General features: G+C 57.2%; 3 protein-coding genes across 4 annotated transcripts in view; 1 reads left to right on the top strand and 2 right to left on the bottom strand.

Moving 5' to 3' along the window:
• The window catches only part of LOC112114914 (transmembrane protein 127), a 13,966-nt gene extending 11,483 nt beyond the window's left edge, over positions 1-2,483 (bottom strand). Inside the window, exon 1 of the mRNA XM_024211832.3 lies at positions 1,828-2,483. Within this exon, the coding sequence (XP_024067600.1) occupies positions 1,828-2,071 (244 nt within the window). The 5' untranslated portion in view covers positions 2,072-2,483. The remainder of the gene's footprint in view (positions 1-1,827) is intronic.
• Positions 2,484-2,791: 308 nt separating this feature from the next.
• Positions 2,792-12,249, top strand: LOC112114935 (probable cytosolic iron-sulfur protein assembly protein CIAO1). 2 transcript variants are annotated; one of them, XM_026656700.2, is made up of 8 exons: positions 2,792-2,846; positions 3,138-3,303; positions 3,545-3,693; positions 5,905-6,016; positions 7,405-7,493; positions 8,001-8,202; positions 9,636-9,819; positions 11,836-12,249. In XM_026656700.2, exons 2-8 carry the CDS (start codon positions 3,165-3,167, stop codon positions 12,074-12,076), a joined length of 1,116 nt encoding a protein of 371 aa, XP_026512485.1. In that variant the 5' UTR covers positions 2,792-2,846; positions 3,138-3,164; the 3' UTR covers positions 12,077-12,249. The 2 variants fall into 2 exon arrangements, with proteins under 2 accessions (XP_026512485.1, XP_026512491.1); XM_026656706.2 differs by lacking the exon at positions 2,792-2,846 and adding an exon at positions 3,000-3,029.
• Positions 12,250-14,392: 2,143 nt separating this feature from the next.
• The window catches only part of LOC112114925 (U5 small nuclear ribonucleoprotein 200 kDa helicase), a 40,061-nt gene continuing 32,164 nt past the window's right edge, over positions 14,393-22,289 (bottom strand). The window contains exons 31-45 of the mRNA XM_024211845.2: positions 21,862-22,089; positions 21,178-21,369; positions 20,916-21,094; positions 20,077-20,228; positions 19,470-19,578; positions 19,175-19,283; positions 18,436-18,625; positions 18,086-18,250; positions 17,643-17,764; positions 17,037-17,180; positions 16,610-16,786; positions 16,090-16,250; positions 15,881-15,962; positions 15,488-15,580; positions 14,393-14,895 (exon numbers count right to left, since the gene is read on the bottom strand). Coding sequence (XP_024067613.1) covers positions 14,752-14,895; positions 15,488-15,580; positions 15,881-15,962; positions 16,090-16,250; positions 16,610-16,786; positions 17,037-17,180; positions 17,643-17,764; positions 18,086-18,250; positions 18,436-18,625; positions 19,175-19,283; positions 19,470-19,578; positions 20,077-20,228; positions 20,916-21,094; positions 21,178-21,369; positions 21,862-22,089 — 2,247 coding nt within the window. The 3' untranslated portion in view covers positions 14,393-14,751. The remainder of the gene's footprint in view (positions 14,896-15,487; positions 15,581-15,880; positions 15,963-16,089; positions 16,251-16,609; positions 16,787-17,036; positions 17,181-17,642; positions 17,765-18,085; positions 18,251-18,435; positions 18,626-19,174; positions 19,284-19,469; positions 19,579-20,076; positions 20,229-20,915; positions 21,095-21,177; positions 21,370-21,861; positions 22,090-22,289) is intronic.

The raw sequence follows: 22,289 nt of genomic DNA, 5'->3' as shown, positions 1-22,289 counted from the left end.
TGGAAAGGGGCGAAATGAGGGGAGAGACAGAAAAACAATTTTGTTGTAAATAAAATATACAAATGTTCACGAAAAAAAATTCAATGTGAAAAAATTGTTCCTTTTAAAAACATGGAATGAAAGTTACTATTTTTTTATTTTTAGTTTGAAGTTTTTGCCAATTTTTCTCCCCCATTTTTTCACCACCTCTACTTTTGCTAATAAAGAAACTGAACAAGCAACTGTTTTTTATAAAATGTAAGTCATATACTGTGTTGTCTTTAACCTAGTGCAAATTTCCAATGATGTTCTTTACACAGCTCTCAGAACACTGTGAAGAAAACCGCAAAGACCTGGGGTGAAATCCTGTGGAATGAACTCCCCCAGGAACTAAAGACCACTGCAAACCTCACCACCTTCCTCTCGAAGCATTTCCAATTTCCAATGCACCTTGATGCATTTCTTTTACTTCCTTTCTCTAGCATGAATACAGAGCAATGTGTAAATTTAAAAGTCCTACCAAAGCAAGAAATTCGACTGCACATGCTTCTCCCCCTGGGAACAGTATGTGACAGATGTCAGTCATGTTGCTTAATGCACTACTGGAAGGTGCTCAGATACTAGGATGATGATTGTGGCAGAAGAACATGAGAACGGCCATACTGAGTCGAAACCAACGGCCCAGTATCCTGTCTCTGACAGTGGCCAGTACCAGATGCTTCTGAGGAAGTGAACAGAACAGGGCAATTTTGAATGACCCGTCCCCTGTCATCCAGTTCCAGCTTCCGGCACTTTGAGATTTAGGGACACCTGGAGCATGGGTTGTGTCCCTAACCATGTTGGCTAGCCATTGATGGACCTATTCGCCACTAATGGACCTATTTGCCATTAACTTATTTAATTCTTTTTTTTTAATTTAGTTATATTTTTAACCTTTACAACCTCCCATAGCAACAAGTTCCACAGGTTGACTGTGAAGTGTGTGAAGAAATATTTCCTTTTGTTTGTTTTAAAACTGCTGCCTATTAATTTTATTGGGTGACCCATAGTTCTTGTGGTATGGGAAGGGGGTAAATAACACTTCTCTATTCACTGTCTCTACACCAGTCATGATTTTATAGACTTCTATCATATCCCTCCTTAGTCACCTCTTTTCTAAATATCTATATAGACTAAAATACAGAATCCTGACCGCATTAAGTCAATGGCAAAATTCCTATTGACTTCCAAAGGGACCATGAATGAAATCCTGGCTCTGCTCCGAAGAGCTCAGTCTAATTTCTAATGGAACACATTGAATGAGAGTCACTAAAAACATGGGGTGAAGTAGCACATGTCTTATCAAAATAATAACATGTAGTTCCCAGTTACAGTGCATGCAAACATCTTGCTGCTCACTCAACAACTGGCTATAGGCCAACATAGAGCAAAATTCTGCCCAGCACAGAGTTTAAAACAACCTCTCCCTCTACGTGCATGGAACTGCCATTGATGCCACAGGCAATTCTGCAGAGAACAGAATATCAGAGCTGGGACTCCCTCCATATAGCTCAACGTGCAGAATTCTGCCTCAAGAGCAAAGTCTGAAAGCAAGGCTCAAGCTGTTCAGTTCTTTGAGCAGAGCAGACAGGAAATGAAGTCAGTCATAATAAAGATGATGATTTGGGAAAGCCATGTCAGCCGTCACTGTACAAATATGTAATAGAGACAGTATGGGGATTGACAAGCCCTTTAAATGTACAGTATATGGCACCAATGCTTGCTCCTGCTTACTGGATCTGGACCATTCCCAACCACATACTCCCCCACATCCAATCCCAGGAGGAACAGAAAATAACCCATTCTCACCTCTAAGCAATTCTGGATCAACATAGCCAAGTACATCAGCTACACCCAGCTCCTGACGGGAACAGGTCCCCCCGTGAATCCGTAGCCAGGCAGGCTCTGCCAGCGCAGTGCACAGGGCTGTGATAGACAGGGCGCCGGGCAGCGCAGAAGCCAGGCTCCTCTCTGGCTGCTTTGGCAGGGCACCTCCACTCTGGCCTCTCCGCCTGCGCCCTCCAGGCAACCCAGAGCCACCTGGGGTGTACATGCCAGAATCCTCTCCCTGCGATGGATCCAGTACCGAGGGGCACAAACTAGCTCAGTGCAACCTGCCGTGGACCGTGCTGCTCTAGGTCCCAAGCAGGGCGCAAATGCCAACCAGGACAACCCCTATGCGTGTCACACGGAGGACAAGCTTGGTGAGGAAATCCCAGCACCCAAGAGGGATGCCAGAGGGGCACAGCACCCCAGGCCCCCTCTAGGCACTTAGGAAGAAGGGAACACGGCAAGCACCCTCTGGAAGCAGAGTGGGCACCCAGGGGCCCAAGCGAGTACCTGGTGGGTGCTGCAGGTGGGGGAAGCTCTCAGCAGCTGGCAGGCTCCCTATTGGGGGAAGGAGGGGAGCAGCAGGATCTAAGCTGGCCCCCAGGAGTCCCTGTTGGGTGGGGGGTGCAGCGGGGTCCGAGCCGGGCGGGGGGGGGGGGGGGGGGCGGGGGGGAAAGAGCCCTCAGGGGTCGGTCTCGCCTCCCCCTCAAGTCAGGGAGGCCCGGGAGGATCTCTCGTCACAGTTCCCACTGCGGTCCGCACTTCCGGAGTCCCTCGAGTAGCGACCGGCCCCTGGACCCGAGAGGGAGAAACCGAGCCCGAGTCGCTGCCGCCGCCGAACGCCCTTCCGCTTCCGCCTCCCCGGCCGGCAGCGCCGTACGTCACACGTCACACGTCACGCGCCGTAGGACGTCACGCGCCCGCGAGGCACCCTGGGAGTGGAGTGTGCGGGGCCTATTGGCCGGGAGGCTCCCGTGGGGCAGCGCCGCGCGCCGCAGGCGGGTTGGCTCGAGCTGGGGCGCGGGCGGCCGCTGGGGAGTCCCTGTGCAGAGGGGGAGGGGCGCAGTGGGGCGTGGGTGCGGTGCGGGGGGGCCCCGGGGTGAGGTGGGGCTGGGTGCGGAGCGGGGGCTGCCGGGGGTCCCTGTGCAGAGGGGGAGGGGTGCAGTGGAGTGGACGCCGGGGTGAGATGGGGCCGGGTGCGGAGGGGGGGCTGGGTGTGGAGCGGGGAGCCTAGCGGGGTGAGTGCTGCCCGCTGGGCGCTCCGGGCTAACCTCTGCTCCACCCCACAGGGAGGCTGTTCCAGACCCGCCCTCGGGATGAAGGACTCGCTGTCGCTGCTCGCCCGGATCCCAGCCCACCCTGACTCTCGCTGCTGGTTCCTGGCCTGGGACCCCTCTGGGACCCTGTTGGCCTCCTGCGGGGGAGACCGCAGCATCCGCATCTGGGGCAAGGAGGGTAGGGAGCCGCTGCCAAGTCGGGCCTGCGCTGTCAGCTGGTGGGTGGGGACCCGGCTCTGTCCCATGAAGGTGAAATCCCAGCTGCTCCTGGAGTCTCCTGGGTCCAGGGAGCCCATGGGCTGCTGCGTCACGTAGTGCCTTGGCCATAGGCAAAGCTATTTGGGAGCGGGGCTGAGAAGGGAGCTCTGGCTGCCAAGCCCCCCGCTCTTCGCTCATCTCTCTCTTGTCCTCTGCCCTAGGGGATGGCTGGGTGTGCAAGTCGGTGTTGGGCGAGGGGCACCAGAGGACCATCCGGAAGGTAGCCTGGTCCCCGTGTGGGAGCTACCTGGCTTCAGCCAGCTTTGATGCCACCACCTGTATTTGGAAGAAGAGCCAGGATGAGTTTGAGGTACGGCTGTCTTCACAGGGCTGAGTGTAGAGGATGCTTGTGGAGCCAGTGCTGGTGTCAGGTGCTGATTTGAGTGCCCTCCAGAAGTATCAACAGAGCTCAGAGAGCAGCAGAACACACATTCTCCCCCCCCACACCCTGCTACTGTGCCCCCTGCAGATGCAGTGGGTGGCCCCGGATTGCTGTCTGTCTGCATCTTAGTGATCGTCCATCAGTGAGATGTCAGTTAGAGCTGAGCACAATATTTATTCACTGACAATTTAGTGTCACTTGACCCAAAATGATTCGTGAATTTGACACAAATTCACCAAATAGTTCCATCCCCAAAACTTTCTGAGATGTAGGCACCATTCACCAAACTGGAGGAGGTGCTGCATCCCTTGTAAGCTTTAGGCAATGGCTAGGGCCCTCCCCTCCAATTCCACCATTGCAGGGGTGGTCTCCCCTAGATTCAATTCCCCCCTCTGTTTGGTGTGAGTGCCCTAGTCACTGGGCTGTGGATCTCTTGCTGTCTCGCCTGTTAAAGTTCTTCCGTTGTGGATAACTAGTCATTGGAGCAGGGTGGGTATCCTGCCACCCAGGTGGGTACCCTGACCACCAGGGTCTTTCTCACTGGCCCAGTGACTGAGTATTTTGTACAAAGTGGTACAGAACCACTGACAACCATACACACACCCCAGCCCACTTTGTAGATCTTCATTTCTTTTGCGGGGCTGTTGAGGAATGATGAGAAATACATTAAATATTGGGAAATGCTTTGACCAGTACTGATGAACAGCATTATATAAGAGCTAGGTGGTGGTATGTGAAAAAGTGCTGCAAATCAAAACAGTTTGTTTTGGGTTGAACAAAATGTTTAAACAGTTTCTGGTCACTTTTTCAATTCGCTGGAATCTTGCAAAATTTTCAGATTTAGTTTGGCCCAAACCATTCTCTTCCCCCCCCCCGCCCCCCATTTGTTAGAACTGCAGCAAACTGAAAAATCAGTTATTTGTCCAGCTCTAGCATCAAGCCCCTTTCCTAGGCAGGGTGCTGTCTGAAATACAGTACTCTGGATTGTCCTCAGGGTGTCCGGCTCGGGGTGCGGGCTCTGGGGTGAGGCTTTGGATGAGGGTTTGGGGGTGCAGGAGGGTGCTCTGGGCTGGGACGAAGGGGTTCGGAGGGCGGGAGGGGGATCAGGGCTGGGGAAGGGGGTTAGGGCGCGGAAAGGGGTCAGGGGTGCAGGCTCCGGGCGGTGCTTACCTCAAGCAGCTCCCAGTAGCAGCGGCATGTCCCCCCTCCGTCTCCTACTCAGGCGCTGCCCCTGCAGCCCCCTTGGCTGCTCCTACGTGTAGGAGCCAGAGGGGGGACATGCCGCTGCTTTTGGGAGCTGAGCGGGGCAAGCCCCCGACCCCACTGCCCGGCGAGAGCTCGAGGGCCGGATGCGGCACCCGGGCTGTAGTTTACCCACCCCTGTCCTAACCTCTCGTAATAACTGGCTAAGCCGTGAACCCCTTCCAAAATGCATGAGTATTAACTATTCTAATGCTGGATAATCTTGTTCTTCATATAAATGTCCAGTCTCTCGTAGAACTAAGCAATGCTCATGCCCTCAGTGGTATCCCATAGCAGGGAGTTCCATGGGCTAATCACTGCTTGTGTGAAACAACTTCTCCTTCAATCACTTTTGAACTTGTCCTCTTTCAGTTTCATTGAGTGTCCCTTGTTCTTGTGATCAAGAGCCTGCAAGGGGATCTCTAGGGCGTGGCTTGAAATGGGAACATATATTCATAAAGACGCAGAATTTCCAATTTAGTGCTAGATTCCCCACTCTCGGCGGATGGCTGGCCCAGTACCTCTGGGGGCAGTTTCCCTACAAGACATGGAGTTACAGTCGGGTGCATATGGGATGAGTGCAATGGGGTTACAGCACGGGGGATGTGGCCTGGCATGTGGAGCTGCGTTGAGTGTTCCCATAGAGCCTGTTTGAATTCTTGGCTGCAGGTCTTCCTGGGAGGAAGGTTTCTCTCTGTCCCCAGCTGCCGGGGCTCTGAATCGCTTATGGTGGGTTGTCTGAGCCCTCCTTGTTCTGCTTTCAGCGAGTCACTGTCTCTTCTCCTGCTCCCTCTGGGCTTCCCTGGACCAATGGGGACACTGGGAGCATATGGCAGAGCTAGGCTCCTCCCTCCCTGGGGCTGGCTTAAGCACAAGCTCCTTCTCTCCCTCTGACAGTGTGTGACCACCCTGGAGGGACATGAAAACGAGGTGAAGTCCGTATCCTGGGCCCCATCCGGCAGCCTCCTGGCCACCTGCAGCCGAGACAAGAGCGTCTGGGTCTGGGAAGGTGAGAGACAGGTCTGAGGGGTGGGGGGACCAGGAACACCATGGGCGATATGTGGGGAACCAGGTTTGACGGTTCTCAGGACTGAGAGTCACCTTGTTACACCGTATCTCCGGCTTGCCCATGGTGCCTGGATGTTAGCTCCTGGACACCGCCAGCCTTTCAGCCGCTCTCTCTCCTCTGGGCTAGGCTAACAATCTGTCTTGCAGGTTAACAAGAGGTGCACCCCAGTCTCCAAGTCCCTTTGAAGTATTCCTCTGATATCCAGCTCCGACACTGGCACTTACAGAAATCCTGTAACTTCTGCCCCCAAAGGAGCAGGTTACCCCAGTTTGACCTTAAATCACCACTCCTGTACAACACATAGCCCTTATGAACACTTCTAATAAAACAAAAGAAGGTTTATGTAAGAGTAAAGATTCCACCAGACACAAAGCCGAGTGGTAGAAACAAATGGTTACAATGAAACCAAAATTATAAACCACGCACTAGGGCCTACAATTATTAACAGTTCCCTTTCCTAGCTAATAAGGGAGGTTGTGTCCCCCATCCCCCCCGAAAAGTTCAGTCTCTGGCAGAGCTGGCTGCTTCTCAGGAGCCAGGATCCACATGTTCATGACAACACCCGTGCTCTTCAAGATGAGTGTCTTTCCTACTGAATCAGTCTTTGGTCTCTGTTCACAGCTGGGGTGCTGTCTGTTACAAGGTTTTCTTTTTCCCTTCACGTGGTTTTGATTGCAGTTGACTTTGATGCTTTTCCCTTGACTGATCTGGGAGGGGGTAAGGGTAGACAATTGACTCTTGCATTACATCACCAGCCAACCAGGCAGGGGTGACAGCGTCCTGCTGCTGGAATAGGCTGTCACCGAGATGCATGGTTCCCTGGTGGCTGACTTTTACTCCAAGATCATAAGTCACAATTTTCAATATAGTTATATTATTCCTTAACTATTGCCCGTATGTACATCGTGCAATGAGTATCGATAAGTTACAAGCTTTCAGTAGAGACCTCACGTGCTACCATGATATACCGTGGACCTGAGTTTGTCAGGTCTGAGACACGAGTTACTTGTCAAGAACAGTGAACCGTTGGCACCGATGAGCCTGTGTCACACCAGGCTTGTCAAGAAACATGAGGCGGGACCATGGGTGGGAGGCTGGGACCTGAGACCTGGAGGATCATGGGAGAGATGTGGGCAGACCAGCTGGGTCTGGGAAGGGGCGGCTGAAGGACTAAGGAGCAGCCCTGTTATCTGTGCTGACCTATTCAGGTTGGGTGCTGCAGAGCCAGGGCTTCCCCTTTGCCCCTCCGTTGGGCAGTCACAGGGATGCAGAAGGGTACTGGGCAGAGTCCCTGGCTGCATTCACCCACAACCCCTTCTCTCTCACAGTGGACGAAGAGGACGAATACGAGTGTGTGAGTGTCCTGAACGCCCACACGCAGGATGTCAAGCACGTGGTCTGGCATCCCAACCAGGAGGTGAGGGCTCTCCCCAATGGCCTCCCTAGCCCCCTCATGCACTCCCACCCAGGTCTTCAGTCGCTCCAAACATCTGCTGTCCTGGTGCAGTGCCTGTCGTTGCTGTGATCCTAGGCAGGTGCCAAAGGTGGTGGGAGTTGGTGGTGCAGCTAGAGCTGGGAGAGGCATCCACTGGGTCTGATTCTGGGCAGAGCCCAGAGGCACAAAGGTAATCAGCTGACTGGCTCCCTTTTACCCAGCTCCCTGAGCAAGAGGCATACAGATTCCCCCCAACCCTGCCAGTGGAGGGCAACCCTGCCCTAGAGGGAGCTCTGCCGTTCTGGGAAAAAGGGGGGGCTTCAGGCTTGGCTCCCCAAGGCCATGTTCCCCTTAGCCTGTCTCTCTCCTTCCAGCCTGGGGGGAATCTAAAGGCCACGTTTTCGGTGGGTGTGCAAGGTCCCGTGTGCTGCCCCCCATCCTGGCTCTCCTGATCCTGAGCTCATTTGTGTTCCGCCTTTCCCCCATCAGCTGCTGGCATCAGCCAGCTATGACGACACGGTGAAGCTGTACCGCGAAGAGGAGGATGACTGGGTGTGCTGTGCCACGCTGGAGGGACATGAGTCCACGGTGTGGAGCCTTGCCTTCGACCAGAGTGGGGAGCGCCTGGCCTCCTGCAGCGACGACAAGACCGTGCGCATCTGGCACCAGTACAAACCAGGCAATGAGCAAGGTGAGCAGGGCAAGCTGGGGGCAGAGTCTCCTATCCCAGGAGCCACTCCTACCCCACTGCCATCCCGGGAGACTGGAGCACTAGAGAGAGAGCGGTGCGTTGGTACCGTCCCTAGTATATACAGCTGCGGAAATGGGAGAGGATTTGCCTAAGGTCACACAAGGAGTTGGTGGCAGAGCTAAGAATGGAAAGCAGGACTCTGGACTCCTTGTCCCCTGCTCTAACCATTAGACTCACTCCCCTTTATATGTAGCATTGGTCTGGGTGAAGCTGGTTGAGAGTGAGGGACAAATAGCCCTGGCTAGTCAGACAAATGACTCAGGAAAGTGCTGTGCCAGCTTCCCCTGAAACCTCTGCCAGTGCACATATACCCTGGCAAAGGTAACCCAAACCCTCTGCATCTCTGAGTCAGGCCCAACTGGCACCTGTGCCTATAGGGGTAGCAGACCAGCCTCCAAGGAAACCTACCTGTGCTTTGCTCATCTCACCCCTCATTCTGGAGCAGCCGAATCTGTGACTGTCACGGAGTCACCGGGCCAATGCTCTGGAACGACTCCCTACGAAGCCAGTCAGGAATCTGGGGGAGCCGCCTCCTCTCTGAGCAGACTGTCGCCAAGGCAAGAAGCTTCCACAGCTTTGATCTTCCTGGGTCTGACCCCGGAGCATTCAGCTTCCCCTGCCCCTCTGTGTGCTTCCCACAGCGAGTCCGCCCGTGTGGGGCTCCTGGGGAAGCCAGAGGGCCCTGCAGCCCAACTCCACAGTCAGCAGAGACTCGTCTCAACCAGTGTAAAACGGAAGGTTTATTAGTCGAGAGGAACACAGCGTAGAACAGAACTTGTTAGCACAGAAATCAGTGACTTTCAGCCCTGTCCATCTTGGGGGAATCCCGGGCCAGACGCCCTGGACTCCCCCTCCAGTTCCCCCAAGCAGACTGCCCAGCTTCCAGTGACCTGTCCTCAGGCACCCCCCTTTGCTCCTCCTTCTGGTCTTGTCTTGCTTCCCAGGCAAAGTGTCACCTGGTTGTCATCTAGTGGCATCCTCACCTGCCCCCGAGGGTCTAGCAAAAGTCACACACCCTTATTCCCACCACCTAGGCATTGGTGGAGCACACTGGGAAACTGAGGCACATGCAAAACAGTAAAACTCACATAGGCTCAACAGTAAGACTCACAGGCTCACATACAAGATAAGAAGGGAAAATCCCCACTTCGTCACAGTGACACCTACTGATTTACGTTCACTTAGTGCCACTGGGATGCTTGGTCCAGAGCTACAGACCTCCCCTAGAGCCGGGTGCCCCGATGGTCCCGTGTTCATTGCCTTAGAGTCCAGGCAGACTTTCCCCATGTGCTGGAACAAAGACTGCACTGCCCCTACCCATCAGGCCCTGGGGCAGTGCTAGCGTGACCGAATGTCTTCCCTTCCTGGTCCAGAACTGGAACCCGGGAGCAAGTGCTTCTCATGCCTCTGGGACTCTGCTGCACGCTCTGCAGGCAGAACTGCTCTGATTGCTGTCTGGTGTATTGCAGGAGTGGTCTGCAGCGGCGCTGACCCCAGCTGGAAATGCATCTGCACCCTGTCTGGCTTCCACACCAGGACCATTTACGATGTGGCATGGTGAGCCTGGGCCTTGGAATGCTCAGTCCAATCCACGCTCCGTGGTGGGAGGGGTTTGTCCTGCAGGGACCCCTGAATACTGGTGTGAGAATCACTCCCAGGGCGCTGGGACTGCAGGCCACGCACTGACTGATGCAGCTGAGTCCCTGCCTGCCAGAAGCTGCTTCACGTCACTCCTGTCCTTGAAGTATGATGGGAATTTTGGGGTCTGGCCAACACCCGTGCAGTGGGGCCATGATCAAGTTAGCACAGTGGGTAGTTCCCACAGCACCACCAACCTGCTAGGCCAGAAGGAGCTCCAGTTCTGGGGCCTCTCATGTAGCTGTAGGTCACCAAGCAAGAGCATATTGCCACTGAACTGTTCTGAGTGCTGGAGGACTTGACTCCAGTTGCTTCCAGCCCAGGACCCCTCCCATTTAGCGGTGGGAGAGTGGCAGGAATGGTCAGCCCCCCACTGTCAGATGTTTAAAATAGCGCTGTCTCAGCGCACTGGAGAGACCTGAGTTTACTCCTGGGGAATTCTGCGCCACCGCCCAGTGCAGAATTTGGACAGAATTAATGTTCTGTGCAAAATTTCATTTTTTTCCTGCAGAACTGGAGCGGCTGGCTGCCTCTAGGAGCCGCTGTTTCCCCAGCTCGCACTGGGTGGGCGGGTTGTGGTTCCTGGGTTTGCCAGCCCCGCTCAGTCACAGGGTGCGGCTGGGCCCCCTTCCTGCACGGGAGGCCAACAAACTGCGTCTCCTGGGGAGAGGCAGCTGGGAGCTGCAGGGAGGGGCTGCTGCTTCTTTCTGGGAGGGGAGACTGAGGGTAAGGAGAGGGCTGCTGGGGGGCCAAACCTTTACACTGTGCTCCCCTGCTATCAGCAGGTACAGGTTGTCTCTGCCTGGCGGGACATTAACGCACCTGCATGGAGTGGAGCCTGCAGCTGGGCTATTGAGGGAGGGAGGGAGGGGGGCGGGTATGGGTGTCTGGGCCAGGGGGTATCCTGCAGTTGGGCTCTGGAGGGAGGGAGGCAGGCATGAGTGTCTGGGCCGGGGGGTACCCTGCGGCTGGGCTCTGGAGGGAGGGAGGGGGGAGGGCATGGGTGTCTGGGCTGGAGGGGTACCCTGCGGTTGGGCTCTGGGGGTGAAGGGGTACAGGTGTCTGGGCTGGGGGAGGGCCCTACAGCCCCCTCCCAGTACACACACATCCCTCCACCTCCCCCTCAACCTGGTAGTGTCCTCTATGGGGAACTTGAACTATGGTAACCCTATGGGACCAGGGTGAAAAAACTGAGAATTGACGGAAAGAGCAGAGGGGCAGAGTTTTCCCCCAGGCTGTGCCCAGCTGGCATGTGTGACACACCCAGACTGAGGCACCCAACAAAAACATAACAGAAAACAGGAACTGGTTGTCGTAGGGGTTTCTTTAACTCCCTACTCCTGGGGGAACCTCTTTTGTTGTCTGTATTGTTAGACGTACTTGCTGACAGGTATTTTGAAATAAATCACCAAAATAACTGAAACTGGCATGATTATGTGCTGTTATTTTGACATAAAATATGCAGAATTTGGAATTATTTGGTGCAGAATCCCCCCAGGAGTACGAGTTATCTGGTCCCCAGTGCAGGCTCCACCTGGCATCAACTACCTTCACCCTTCTCTCCCCCTTTCCGGGGGCCACCGAGGCTCTTTGCTCCAATCGGTCTGTGCTCCTGGGGCTCTCAGAAGGAAACTGCCTCCACTAAGCCTGCCCCGGTTGAGGGTGGTAACCATATGCAGTGCCTAATGCAGGGCTCATTCCACTGCTTCTCTTCTTCCTCCAGGCCTTCACCAGTTTCCCAGCTCCTTTGCCCCAAGCAGCCTCCTTGTGCTCCCCCTACCCACCTGGATCCCTGTGCCCCTCGGGCTGGTCATGCTTTGTCTGCGCTCCTTGGGGCAGGGACTGGCTTGGCTTCACCATCTCCCCCTGTCATGCTGCAGCAACGTGCAGCGAGAGAATAATCTCTGCTCACTCACTGCCCTCCGTTTGCTGCAGGTGTCGCCTGACAGGAGCATTGGCTACAGCCTGTGGAGATGATGCTATCCGCATATTTGAGGAAGAGCCGCTGTCAAGTCTCCAGCAGCCCACCTTCGCGCTGACCGCCCACATGCCCAGGGCTCACTCCCAGGACGTGAACTGTGTGGCCTGGAATCCCAAGGAGCCGGGGCTGCTGGCTTCATGCAGCGATGATGGAGAAATGGCGTTTTGGAAGTACCAGCGGCCAGAGGTTTGCTGAGAAACCCAGCAGTGCAGTGACCCCAGCACAGCCACGGGCCCGGGGCTGTTGTGTGCAGCAGCAGCCGTTAAATGTTTTGCTAAGAGAATACGTGTCCTGCTGGTGGGAGGGGTAATGTTCCCTGCAGCCCTAACCTGCAAAGGGGGAAAAGAGCAGCCACTACCCCCCCCCCCCCCCCCGGGCTTGGGTCCCCGGGGGATCAGGGGGAACCCCTACCAAAGTTCTTACTGATAAAGTCTTGTGTTTAAAGGTGAGGGGGGGTTTTTGGATTTTGGGGGGGGGGGGTGTCTCAAACAGCTTCCCTAGGAAAAGGCTTTGCCTCGGTCTCAGTGGATGGTAAGGGGGCATGAGCAGCTTGCAAAGGGGCCCAGGATCAGTTCCTTCCTGGAGCTGATACGAGGCTGGCAGGATGCTTCAGCGCATGGCTCTTTGCAACAGTGCAACTCCCTGAAACGAGCCAGGGGCAGGACCGGTTCTGGAGCTGGTCCCTGTTCTGGCCATTACATGGGAAACTGGCATTTCCTAGCTGAGGGTTTCACTGGCAGGGGCTGTTCTTGACCCAGGGTGGTGTGGAGGGAAGGAGGGGGCTGCCTGCTGCCTTGTCAATCTGTGATTGAAGCGTTCTAATAAATAATCATGAGCTATCCCCCCAAATCCTGGCTCCGCTTCATTCCCCTGGTGATGTGCTCAGCTGTGGTATCAACTGGGCTTAGAGCCAGATGTCTCCAGCAGGCCCCTGGGCCAAGCAGCGTTCTTGGGGAGTCCGGCTGGAAATGAGGTTGCTGAGGTGGCCTTTGGGAGCCTCCCAGAGCAGCAGTGCTAGGGGAGCAGGGCTGTGGGACGTAGCGCTCTGGTTTGTGATTGGTTGGGTTGGGAGCAGGGGTGGTCTTGGTCCCAACCAGGCACAAGCTGATAAAACCGTTGCTCTCTATTACATTGAGCAGTTCAGTATGGTCCCTGGTTCATTTCCCCTGGCCTGGCCAGGACAACAGTGTCAAGGTGGGACTCAGCCTGAGGGCAACTAGGATCATCAAACTGCTTCCACTGAGTGACCACAGCCCCGCTAGCGATCTCAGCGGACACTTCCTCCCTGTGGTACCTTTAACACGCTGGCAGAGCTGGTGGCCTGGCTGGCTGGAACAACTCAACTCAGAGTTTCAGGGGCTGGTGCCTGTAAACATGGGAGGGAGACAGAGCCCCCCCCTCCTGTGTGAGGCACAGGCACAGCTGGCTGAAGAGCAAAGCCAGCTGCAGTCCGTGTTAACACCTTCTGCCAGGCCATAGTCTGCTCGGCCACCCTCCCACTAGCATTTCACCTGCTGACCGACCCCCCAGCCAAAGCCAAGTGGCATACGGCAGAGAGGGGGAGGGGAGGGTGGCCCCTGGGAGCTGGTGGGGATGCAGAGCCCTGGGCTGTGCAATGCACCCAGGCTCAGAAACAACAAAATGTGCATGGCCCCAGTTGTATCATCCTGTGACTACCAGGAGCCCTAAGCACCGGCCTGTGAGCCCAGACAATCCAGCTTAGCCTCATCTGTCTTCACCTTGTGCTGACTTTCAAACAATGTTATGAACAGGCTGAGTTGGACTTGTGTTAGATTGGACAAGTGGGTGCCAGCCTCTGCCAGCACTCCAGCTAGGAGCAGGGCTTGGACACGCTGTCAGCCTTGAGTGCTTGAGGTTCTTGAAGGCAAGATGCTGCTAGTGTCTTAATAGACTCTTAGAGGGGCCAGCACTTCAGGCTGGCTGTGGGATGGCGGCGTTCCTTTGGGTTATGGGGCTTTGCAAAGGCAAGTTCTCCCTGTTTTACACATGGGGCAGAGCAGGGGCACAGCTAGGAATGGAGCCCAGGTGTCTCACTCGAGATACAGCCACCCCATCACATCTGCCCCCAGCAGCCAGTACTGGCAGGGGAACTGGGCTGGAGCTGCTGCCATAGGGCTAGGAAACACAGAACAATGAGAGGACGGCTCCGGTCCCCAGCTGGGATACAGGGCCGGAGCCACCAAGGGTTCAGGCATGAGCAAGTCCCCCCCAGAGTGTGGTGAGATGGGCCTCTGAGGAAGTGGGAGAGCTCTAGGGCTGGGATGCCACTCACGCCCTCTGTTCGCTAGTCATAATTCCTCCCAACAGCCAGTGCCTGGGCATGGAGGCTCCAGGCAACAGGAACAAACCAGGATGAGACACGCACCCCCAGCAAGTTATTCCGCAGGACACCAGGGACTGGAGGTTGTTTCTAAAGAGCTTTATTGAGGCCAAGGTCCTTGACCCTGCCCCCCTCTAAAACCACTGTACAAAGCTTGGCTGCTTAGCCATCGGCATCTGAAACACAGGCTCAGCGAGGTGAGAAGTCTCCTGCACACGCCACGGGCTGTCCTCGCTGGTGCTACCGGCCCCAGCAGCAGTGAGGAATGGGGCAGCTCAGAGCTGCAGGGGAGGTTATGATTTAAACAGGCCAGGTCGCCCCACACAGCCAGCACAGAAGCAGGCAGTCCCGCAGGCCCCACTACACTGGGGGAAGGGCCCAGTGCTGCCCACACTCTCACACGGACACATTAAAACAAATGCCAAAGCTGTACCCGCTGTTCCCTTGGAACCACTGGGGATGCCTCAGCTGCGCCCAGGTCTCCGCTACCAGGCAGGGAGGCCCAGGCCAGCTTTGGCTAAGGCCCAGCTCAGTCTGAGTCGCTGTCGCTCTCTGCCTCCTTCACGTCCACACTGAATTTATACTCCTGGTCACAGCCCATGTAGGCGTCGCTCATGAAGTAGAGGGTGTAGTTGTGGGCGCCTGTGGCTGGGGCCACAAAATCCAGTTTCACCTAAACAAACAAAGGCATTTGTGAGCTGGTAGCTGGGCAAAGGGGCTAGCGCTGGGCAGGGGAGGGGGCTTCCCAGGGGCTCAGATCTTGTGTGTCTAGCGTACGGGGTGACGTGCCCTGTCCCTCTGGGTCAGAATCAGCACTCCCTGTGAGCTAGGCATTAGCCCCAGGTGAAATGGGGAAACTGAGGCGGGGGGCTGCGACTTGCCCAAGGTCACGCTGAGGTAGTGGCAGAACCAAGACACCCTCATTCTCAGGTCATGCCTCCCCGGCCATGGCTACACTGCTATTGATACGCATGCGAGCCTGCGTGTATGAGTCACAATTCCCAGCCCTCACTCGCAGGGCTGCGTCAGGCGCTAAGCCAGGTGTCCTCCAAGTCACAGGAGGGCTGGCCTGGTGTGCTGTGCGCGCTACAGCTGGGGGCAGGACAGCCCTTCTCAGGGACACTGAAATGACAGTGGAATGTCACAGGTTGGTTTGATCTAGCACCCGCCCACTGCCAGGGACCCTGCTGGCAGGCAGCCCGGAAGTGCCAATGCCCCCGCAGCAGGGCTGCACGAAGTCCCCCTCCCTCCACACCATAGCTCACCTTAGCCTTCTGCTGCAGGGTCAGCCTCTTGATGGAAATGAGGCTGTTGGATTTGGAGTCTCCGATCACCACCCACCAGCCCTCCTCACGTTTCTGCAGAGGAAACAACCAGCGGTTAACAGTCCCTGCCCGCAATGGAGGGAGGAGCTCCCCTAGCTATGTTCCACCCCCCCGCCCTGCAGTTACAACCAGGCTGGCCAGCGAGGAGCCCAGAGAGTCATCCTGCTCAAGGGCCCAGTGCAGCTCCCCCAGCCAGCGAGGGCTTCCCGGCCAGCTCTGTTCCAGGGGGGTCTGTGGGGACCTCGGCTGCCCCAGCCCCATCCTAGCTGTCGGGTGGCTCAGCCAGTCACAGCCACGAAGGCAGCAGTTCCCTCTGCAAGCACGCCAACATACCTGGGGAAAGAGGGGAGCAATGACAGGTCCCGTGACCTCCTCCTCTCGCTCCAGCTGCACCAGCACCACCACCGGCCCTCCGCTGCAGACAGAAACAAGAGGTAAGCAAGGTCCAGTTGCCTCCCCAGCGCCTGGATTCGGCACCCAGGGATGCCAATGGCTCTGCCAATCCCTTCCCTGGCACTCGCTGCAGGCAGCTCCCAGCTCACCTGCGGATACTCTCCTTTTCCACCACCTCGTAGGAGAGCTCGATGTTAGGGTATCGGTTGCAGAAACGGGCCACGTCAGCGATCTGGGCGTCAGAGAGCTGCAGCAGGCCGTTGCGGTCCTCGTCCTCCATCTCCATGATGTCGAAGACGCTCTCCACCCCCTGCAACGAAGCACACACAGTGCAGGCATTGAGCAAACCCTCGGGGCTTTAGAACACGCCCTGTGCTGTCTGCAGTGCCAGGAACACAGCCTGCACCAGCTCCCTACACCGGGCAGGGCGCCAGCACCAGGCTTCAACTGCAGCCTTTGGCACCAGCGCCAAGAGCCTGGCGCTCTCCACCCTAAAAGGCCAGGGCTGGAGCAACAGGGGAAGAGGTTACCCACGTACCGACTGAAATGCAGCTGGTGCAGCAAAAAACGTTCAACCCATTTCACAAAAACAAGGGCTGACGTCTGCATCTAGCCAGGCTCTGGGGCGCCCCCACCCAGAATTCCCCAGTCCCCCTCCCCCGCTCTCACCTTGTCCGTGCAGCGCTTGATGTGCTCCGAAGTGAAGTGAGGCAGCTGCTTCAGGTATGAGTCCTTCGACCACATGGCCTGGGTAACCATCTGGGCCAGCTCCATGGCCGCCAGGGCCGGGCTGAGCCAGCCGTTGCTGGACAGAACATCCACGCAGGCCTGGATCAGGCGAATTGCCTGGACGGGGAGAGAGCCGTCATGCCGGGGAATGGCGAGGAGTGCAGTATAGGGACACAGACATCAGCTAGCTCAGCCCCCGGCCCTTCCGCACATGCCAGCCTCGCCCCCAGGAGAGGAAGCTCCGCCCCTCCCCCCAGGAAGGCAGGTAGTTATGGGCCCGACCACTCCACTCAGTTCTAAGCTCTGAAAGAGCCCCACTGAGCGCCCACCCCACCTCAAGCAATGTGGGCACCGCCTCCCCCCACACCTTGCTGAGGATCTCCTCCGTGTCAGACTGCAGCTCAGCGCTCAGCTGCATGCGGGACAGGTGAGCCTGCAGCAGCAGGTTGGTCTTGACGTGGGGGTCGTTGAACTTGGGGTTATTCAGTTTATGAGGGACTTTCTGCGCCAGCTGGGAAGAGAGAGAGAGAGAAGCCAAGTTGGCTCTTTGGCCATTTGAAGCAGAGAGCCTGGCACGGCCAAGCAGAGCCTATGTCCATCATCCATCCAGTGCTGTAACAACTAGATCCAGCTTCCCGCGGGCTGTATCCTACTGCCGAGCTGGCTACATAACCCACTGCACCTCACCCAGGGGAACAGATCCCCAGAGACTCTCCTGAATACCCCAGCAACTACTCCAGGAATGATCTAACCTAGGAGCTGACAGCCAAAGCACCACAGCACCGCCAGAGAACGGTGCTCTCGTACAGCGGCTGGGGATGCCTGGCCTTCTGAGACTCCAACTTCAGGGCCACAACAGCTGCCCCTGCACGGTCTGGACAACCCGTTCGTTCAAGCGTCCGAGTGAGCAGCTAGTCACTGATCTAGCTTAGACCTAGAATCTAGGCCGCTGGGTATGGAGCCCGGCACTCACCTGCCGCAGGAGGTTATCCTCGTGGTGCCTGATGGGGATGTTCTCGTACTCAGCAGCGTTGGAGATGATTTCAATCAGCCCTCGCACCTTGGTCTTGGCATTCAGAGACATGCTGAAGAGCTCTAGGGAAGCCAAGGCAGGGAGAGGGGTCAGGGGGAGCCTGGCAGCGGCAGGAGACCCCAGTGTCTGGGAACAGATCCATCTGCTGCTGGGCTGGCTTAGAGGCACCGAATCAAGTGTCCCAGGAACAGATCTTTCTATGCAGCATCAGCGAGAGCGCCCCCCCACCCCCAGCTGTGACCCCCACCCACCAGGATGAGCACACTGCAAGGCTGACAGGCCAACACCCCCCCACTGGAGAAGGTGAGAGCTCACTGCTCTCCCTTCCAGGCCAGGAGCAGCAATATGTGCTGCCTGGCTGCCCTCCCGGGTGGGTCCCTCACCGATCGTGGTGTAGTTAATGTAGTAATAGGCTGCGATCATGCCCAGGTTGAGGGGCGCCACGTCCATCTCATCCTCGATGCTGATGCACTTGGACTGCTCCAGGTCACTAAGGGTCTGCTCCACCAGCTCGGACAGGTGGTCTGACAGGTGTCTGTGAGATACCCCTGCAAACACAAGAGGCAGATCAGATAAGGCAGCACAGCAGAGGGGCTTTGCAATGCTTGGGGAACTGCCAGGCTGCCCTAAGCCAGCCAGAGAGAACGGGTTAGCGCTAAAAATGCCAGCTGTCCAGAGGCTCCTCATATCCTCACTCCAACGCAGTCAGCTTCCTCCATCTCGCGCGGCTCACCTTGCAGGTTGTAGTAGTTGGGGTTCTGGGTCATCCTGCGGTACAGGAAGGTCCAGGTGAGGTAGTCCACAGCATCCTGCTTGTTCTCGATGGTCTTGGTGACAATCTCAGCATTGAAGTGGTCATGCATGCAGTGATCCAGGTGCGACTCCACCGGGAGGGGTTCGTACAGGAACTTCTTGAAGAAATCCTGCAGCAGGGAGAATGGAACCAGACAAAGCAGGCGTGAAACTCAGGAGAAAGTGACCCCTTCCACTTTGGACAGATTCGCCCTCACCCCACAAGAGTATCCCTCTTCAGTGGCACACCGGAGCAGCACGGCCATCCAGGTCCTGGATAGCTCCGGGAGCTCACGCGTGGAGTCGGAGGAGGGGCTGCAGACCATGCACCAGCCCAGGAAACAAGTCAGAAGGGGTGGAGGTGTTCGGAATGCGGGGGTCAGTGCCCTCTGGGGAATTATTTTCCCTCTCCAGTGGGACTACAGTGCAGACAGTGCACCCGTCCTAAGCCAGGCTGCAGTGCTGTGCACTGTCCCTCGCCCCCAGAAATGACGGCCGAGGTCTGGTTTGTAAAGTGCCAGGGAGCTATAGCAGGGCATGGGGTTTTGCCCACTGCAGCACTTGAGCCAAGTTAGTCTGTTCCCAAGACGGAGGCTTGGGCCAATCTGACCACAGCTGGGATAGGGAATCCGTGCCCTAGCCGGGAGGTACAACACACACGCGCCCCTCGCTTCACTCACCTTCTTGGATCCCTGGCACATAATAACGCAGCGCCCCTCATCATCCTGCAGGGGGCGATTGGCATGGCCCACCATCTGCAGCACGTCGTAGATAGGGTAATCCACATACCTGAGACAAAGGAGAGAGTGTCCTGTCTGCAGTACTCCATCGCTGGCAGTGCCTGACACACCCCTGACCGCCAGAGAGGGGCGGGGCACCTCAGGACAATCCCCTCATTCACGAGCCACTCCCTCCTCCACCCACCTACTGTAGGCACAGAGAGGTCTCCTCCCCCATGTGCTCAGGGATACTCACGCATGAATCTTGCCGTTATAGTACTGAGTGTCCATGATGATCACCAGGTGAGCGGCTACGTTCATGCCCCAGCACAGGCTCCGAGAGGCCACCACCACCTGGACAGCGCCTAAGGGCGAGCAAGGAGCAGTCAGCCAGAAAGCTGCAGGATGTTTCACAAGCAAACCCTGGGCAGGGGGAAGCAAGCTGACTGTGGCCGTGCATGCCAGCAGAACCCCCATTTGGGAACGGGGGTGGGGACCTGACATGGGCCCTTTGCTCTCAGGCCCAGGGCCAACCTGTGCACTGAGCAGTAGCCCCTCACTGTCCCCTGCAAGTAGCATGAGCCCCACCGTGCCAATGCTGTGTATGGAGCTCCGCCCAAGCCCTCCTGGCCAGCCCCACTTGGTTTGGGGGTAAAGCTGTCACTGGGCAATGGGTCACAAAGAGGAGGCAGGGGGATCCAGCGAGCTGAGCACAGGGCTGGGAGTCCAGACTCCCAGGGGTCTCTCCATAGCTCTGCCACTGTGGCTTTGGCAGGCCACCACCTCCAGGCCTCCTTTGCCCCGCTCCAGGGTGGGGACGACAGCAACGTATGGCGGCTCACGCCCCCGTTCGCTCCCTTTACCAGAGCCGAACAGCTGCTCCACCACGCGCCGTTCCATGGCTGTCAGCCCCTCGTGTAGGTAGCCAACGCCGTTGAGCAGCGTCTCCTTGAGGGTGCCGTCGCTCAGCTTGTCCAGGTACGGCCCCAAGTCCTTCTCTGTGCAGTGCAGGAACCTGCGGGGAGAAGCCATCAGGGCCCAGCGAAGAGCCCCGCCCGCCCCGAAGCAGCACTCACACGCAGGCACTACGTCTTCACGCCCCGTCAGTGGGATCAACTGGCTAGAGCAGGCAGCAGGGCCATTCCCAGCTCTCGGAGCTGCAGCCTTCAGAGCAGGGGACCAAGAGCCCGGACACCTGGGTTCTGGTGCTGGCTCAGCTACTGACTACGGACCCACATTACGTCATTTCACCCCTGTGCCTCCATTTCCCTGTCGATACAGGGAGTCTAACGTAACACACCCTTATTCTATAGCGCCCGCCTCACAGGGTCTGTGCCTAGCTCCGTGCCGCCTGGGGGAATTAGATGAGACACACACAGGTCACTTAACCCAGCCTGAAAGGCAGCCACCTCTGGGATGGAACGCAGCGGCTTTCTAACAGCACACAGGAGTCCGGCACGGAGAGGGAAGGTGGCTGAACATGCAGGTGGAGGCCAGGGAGACAGTGGCTCTAAGAGGAATCGTCGGGCCAGTGGGACTGATTACACACCCCTATAGGGTGGATCACAGCATGTTCAGTGAGCACAAGTGATCAGGACGCATTCCCCTCGCCCCCATGGGCCTCTCCACTGGGAAGAGTCAGAGAAGAGACGAGGGAGAAAACCCCGAATGCCCGCCCAGTCCTCCCCTCCCGCCCTAGTACCTCTGCCTCTGCACATCGGAGGCACAGGTGGTGAGGATGTCTATGGCCGTGAGGCGCGTCTGCTTGCGTGACGGGACAAAGACAATGACCGGCTTTTTGGGGGAGTGCTTCATGATGGCATGATAGACCGGCTTGGCCATGGACAGCAGGCGGGTCTGCGTGTGGCTGATGTTGAAGCCCTGAGTAGAAGAGAGAAGCCGGCAGTGAATGGTGAAGCCCCTGACCAAAGCTCCGGGGTGGGGGGCTCCTCCCGGGTCCCTACCTGAATGTGCAGCTCCAGGGGCACGGGGCGCACGTTGGGATGGAAGTTGAAGGTTGACGTGGCGCTGCAGCCCAGCCAGTGAGCGACATCCTTCGCGTTGGACAGCGAGGAGCTGAGGGCCACGATGCGGATGGGCCGCTCGATCTGGGAGGAGATGTAGCGCATCCGGGAACAGATCACCTCCAGCACGGGCTGCGGATGGACACGTGGGCAGGTTACAGCGGGGGGGGGGGGGGGGGGGGGGGGGGGGAGAGCCTGTCAGCCTGTGCCCTCTCCCCAGCCCCTGCACCAAGCAGCCACTCAGCGATAACCATCAGTGCTGCAGAAGGGCCGTCCCAGGCTCCCATGGCCTCTGTGGAGATCCCCAGCTCCTAGCCAGCTGCAGGACTTACCCCTTCCTCCCCACCTCCACTGGCCTTTCAGACCCAATCTCGCCACCCACTTAACCCTGTAGCTGCTGGCCTTTAAGTGCTAGGGGTACGCTCCTAGCAGGACTTCGCTCCAGGGGGTAGCCCTGGAACAGCTTTTTGTCCCGGTACATCATGCAGCAGGGATGAGATTAGCCACCCCGGTGGTCTAGCTCCCCCCGACCCCTTTCTCTGGGCACTGCTCCAGGTTGAGGTACGGGGAGCCGGCGGGGCTCCCCCGGTGCGCCCAGGCAGCCCAGCCCCCTCGGCCTCCTACCCCATTCTCGCCCCCGATGAGGTGCACTTCGTCCACGATGAAGAGGTTGACGTTCTGGACGTTCTTGCGCTGCTTCCAGCGCCGGGACAGGATGTCCCACTTCTCGGGGGTGCTGATGATGATGTTGCCCTTGCCCAGCAGCTTGAGATCCGTGCTGGTCTCCCCCGTCAACAGGACCACTTTCTTACCGAGCCGCTCCTGGAACTTCTCGTACCAGTCGAGGAAGACCTGCCAGGGCACAGCAGGCATGGCCGTTAGCCCTGGGCCAGAGCGCTTGGCTGGGATCGCCCTGGAGTTTCCTTGTACTCCCTCGGGGTCACAGGGACATTTGGGGGGGAAGGAGGGGGCAGGACAGCAGAGTACAAGCACAGGAGCAGAGAGACAGAGGCCCCCACATCTTCTCCTGGGGAACTGGGAGTTCCCAGCAC

This window comes from Terrapene carolina, unplaced genomic scaffold (assembly GCF_002925995.2).
Source record: "Terrapene carolina triunguis isolate 2854851 unplaced genomic scaffold, T_m_triunguis-2.0 Scaffold49, whole genome shotgun sequence".
In the NCBI taxonomy this organism is placed as follows: Eukaryota; Metazoa; Chordata; order Testudines; family Emydidae; genus Terrapene; species Terrapene triunguis.
The sequence above is the reverse complement of the archived record's forward strand: the minus strand, read 5'-3'. Positions and strand labels throughout refer to the sequence as shown.

Bases quoted from the DNA above. Each gene is read 5' to 3' on its own strand.
- LOC112114935 (XM_026656700.2), top strand. From the start codon at position 3,165: ATGAAGGACTCGCTGTCGCTGCTCGCCCGGATCCCAGCCCACCCTGAC. The intron at 3,694-5,904 runs GTACGGCTGTCT...TCCCTCTGACAG, and splicing joins AGAGCCAGGATGAGTTTGAG to TGTGTGACCACCCTGGAGGG. The intron at 8,203-9,635 runs GTGAGCAGGGCA...TTCCTGGTCCAG, and splicing joins CAAACCAGGCAATGAGCAAG to AACTGGAACCCGGGAGCAAG.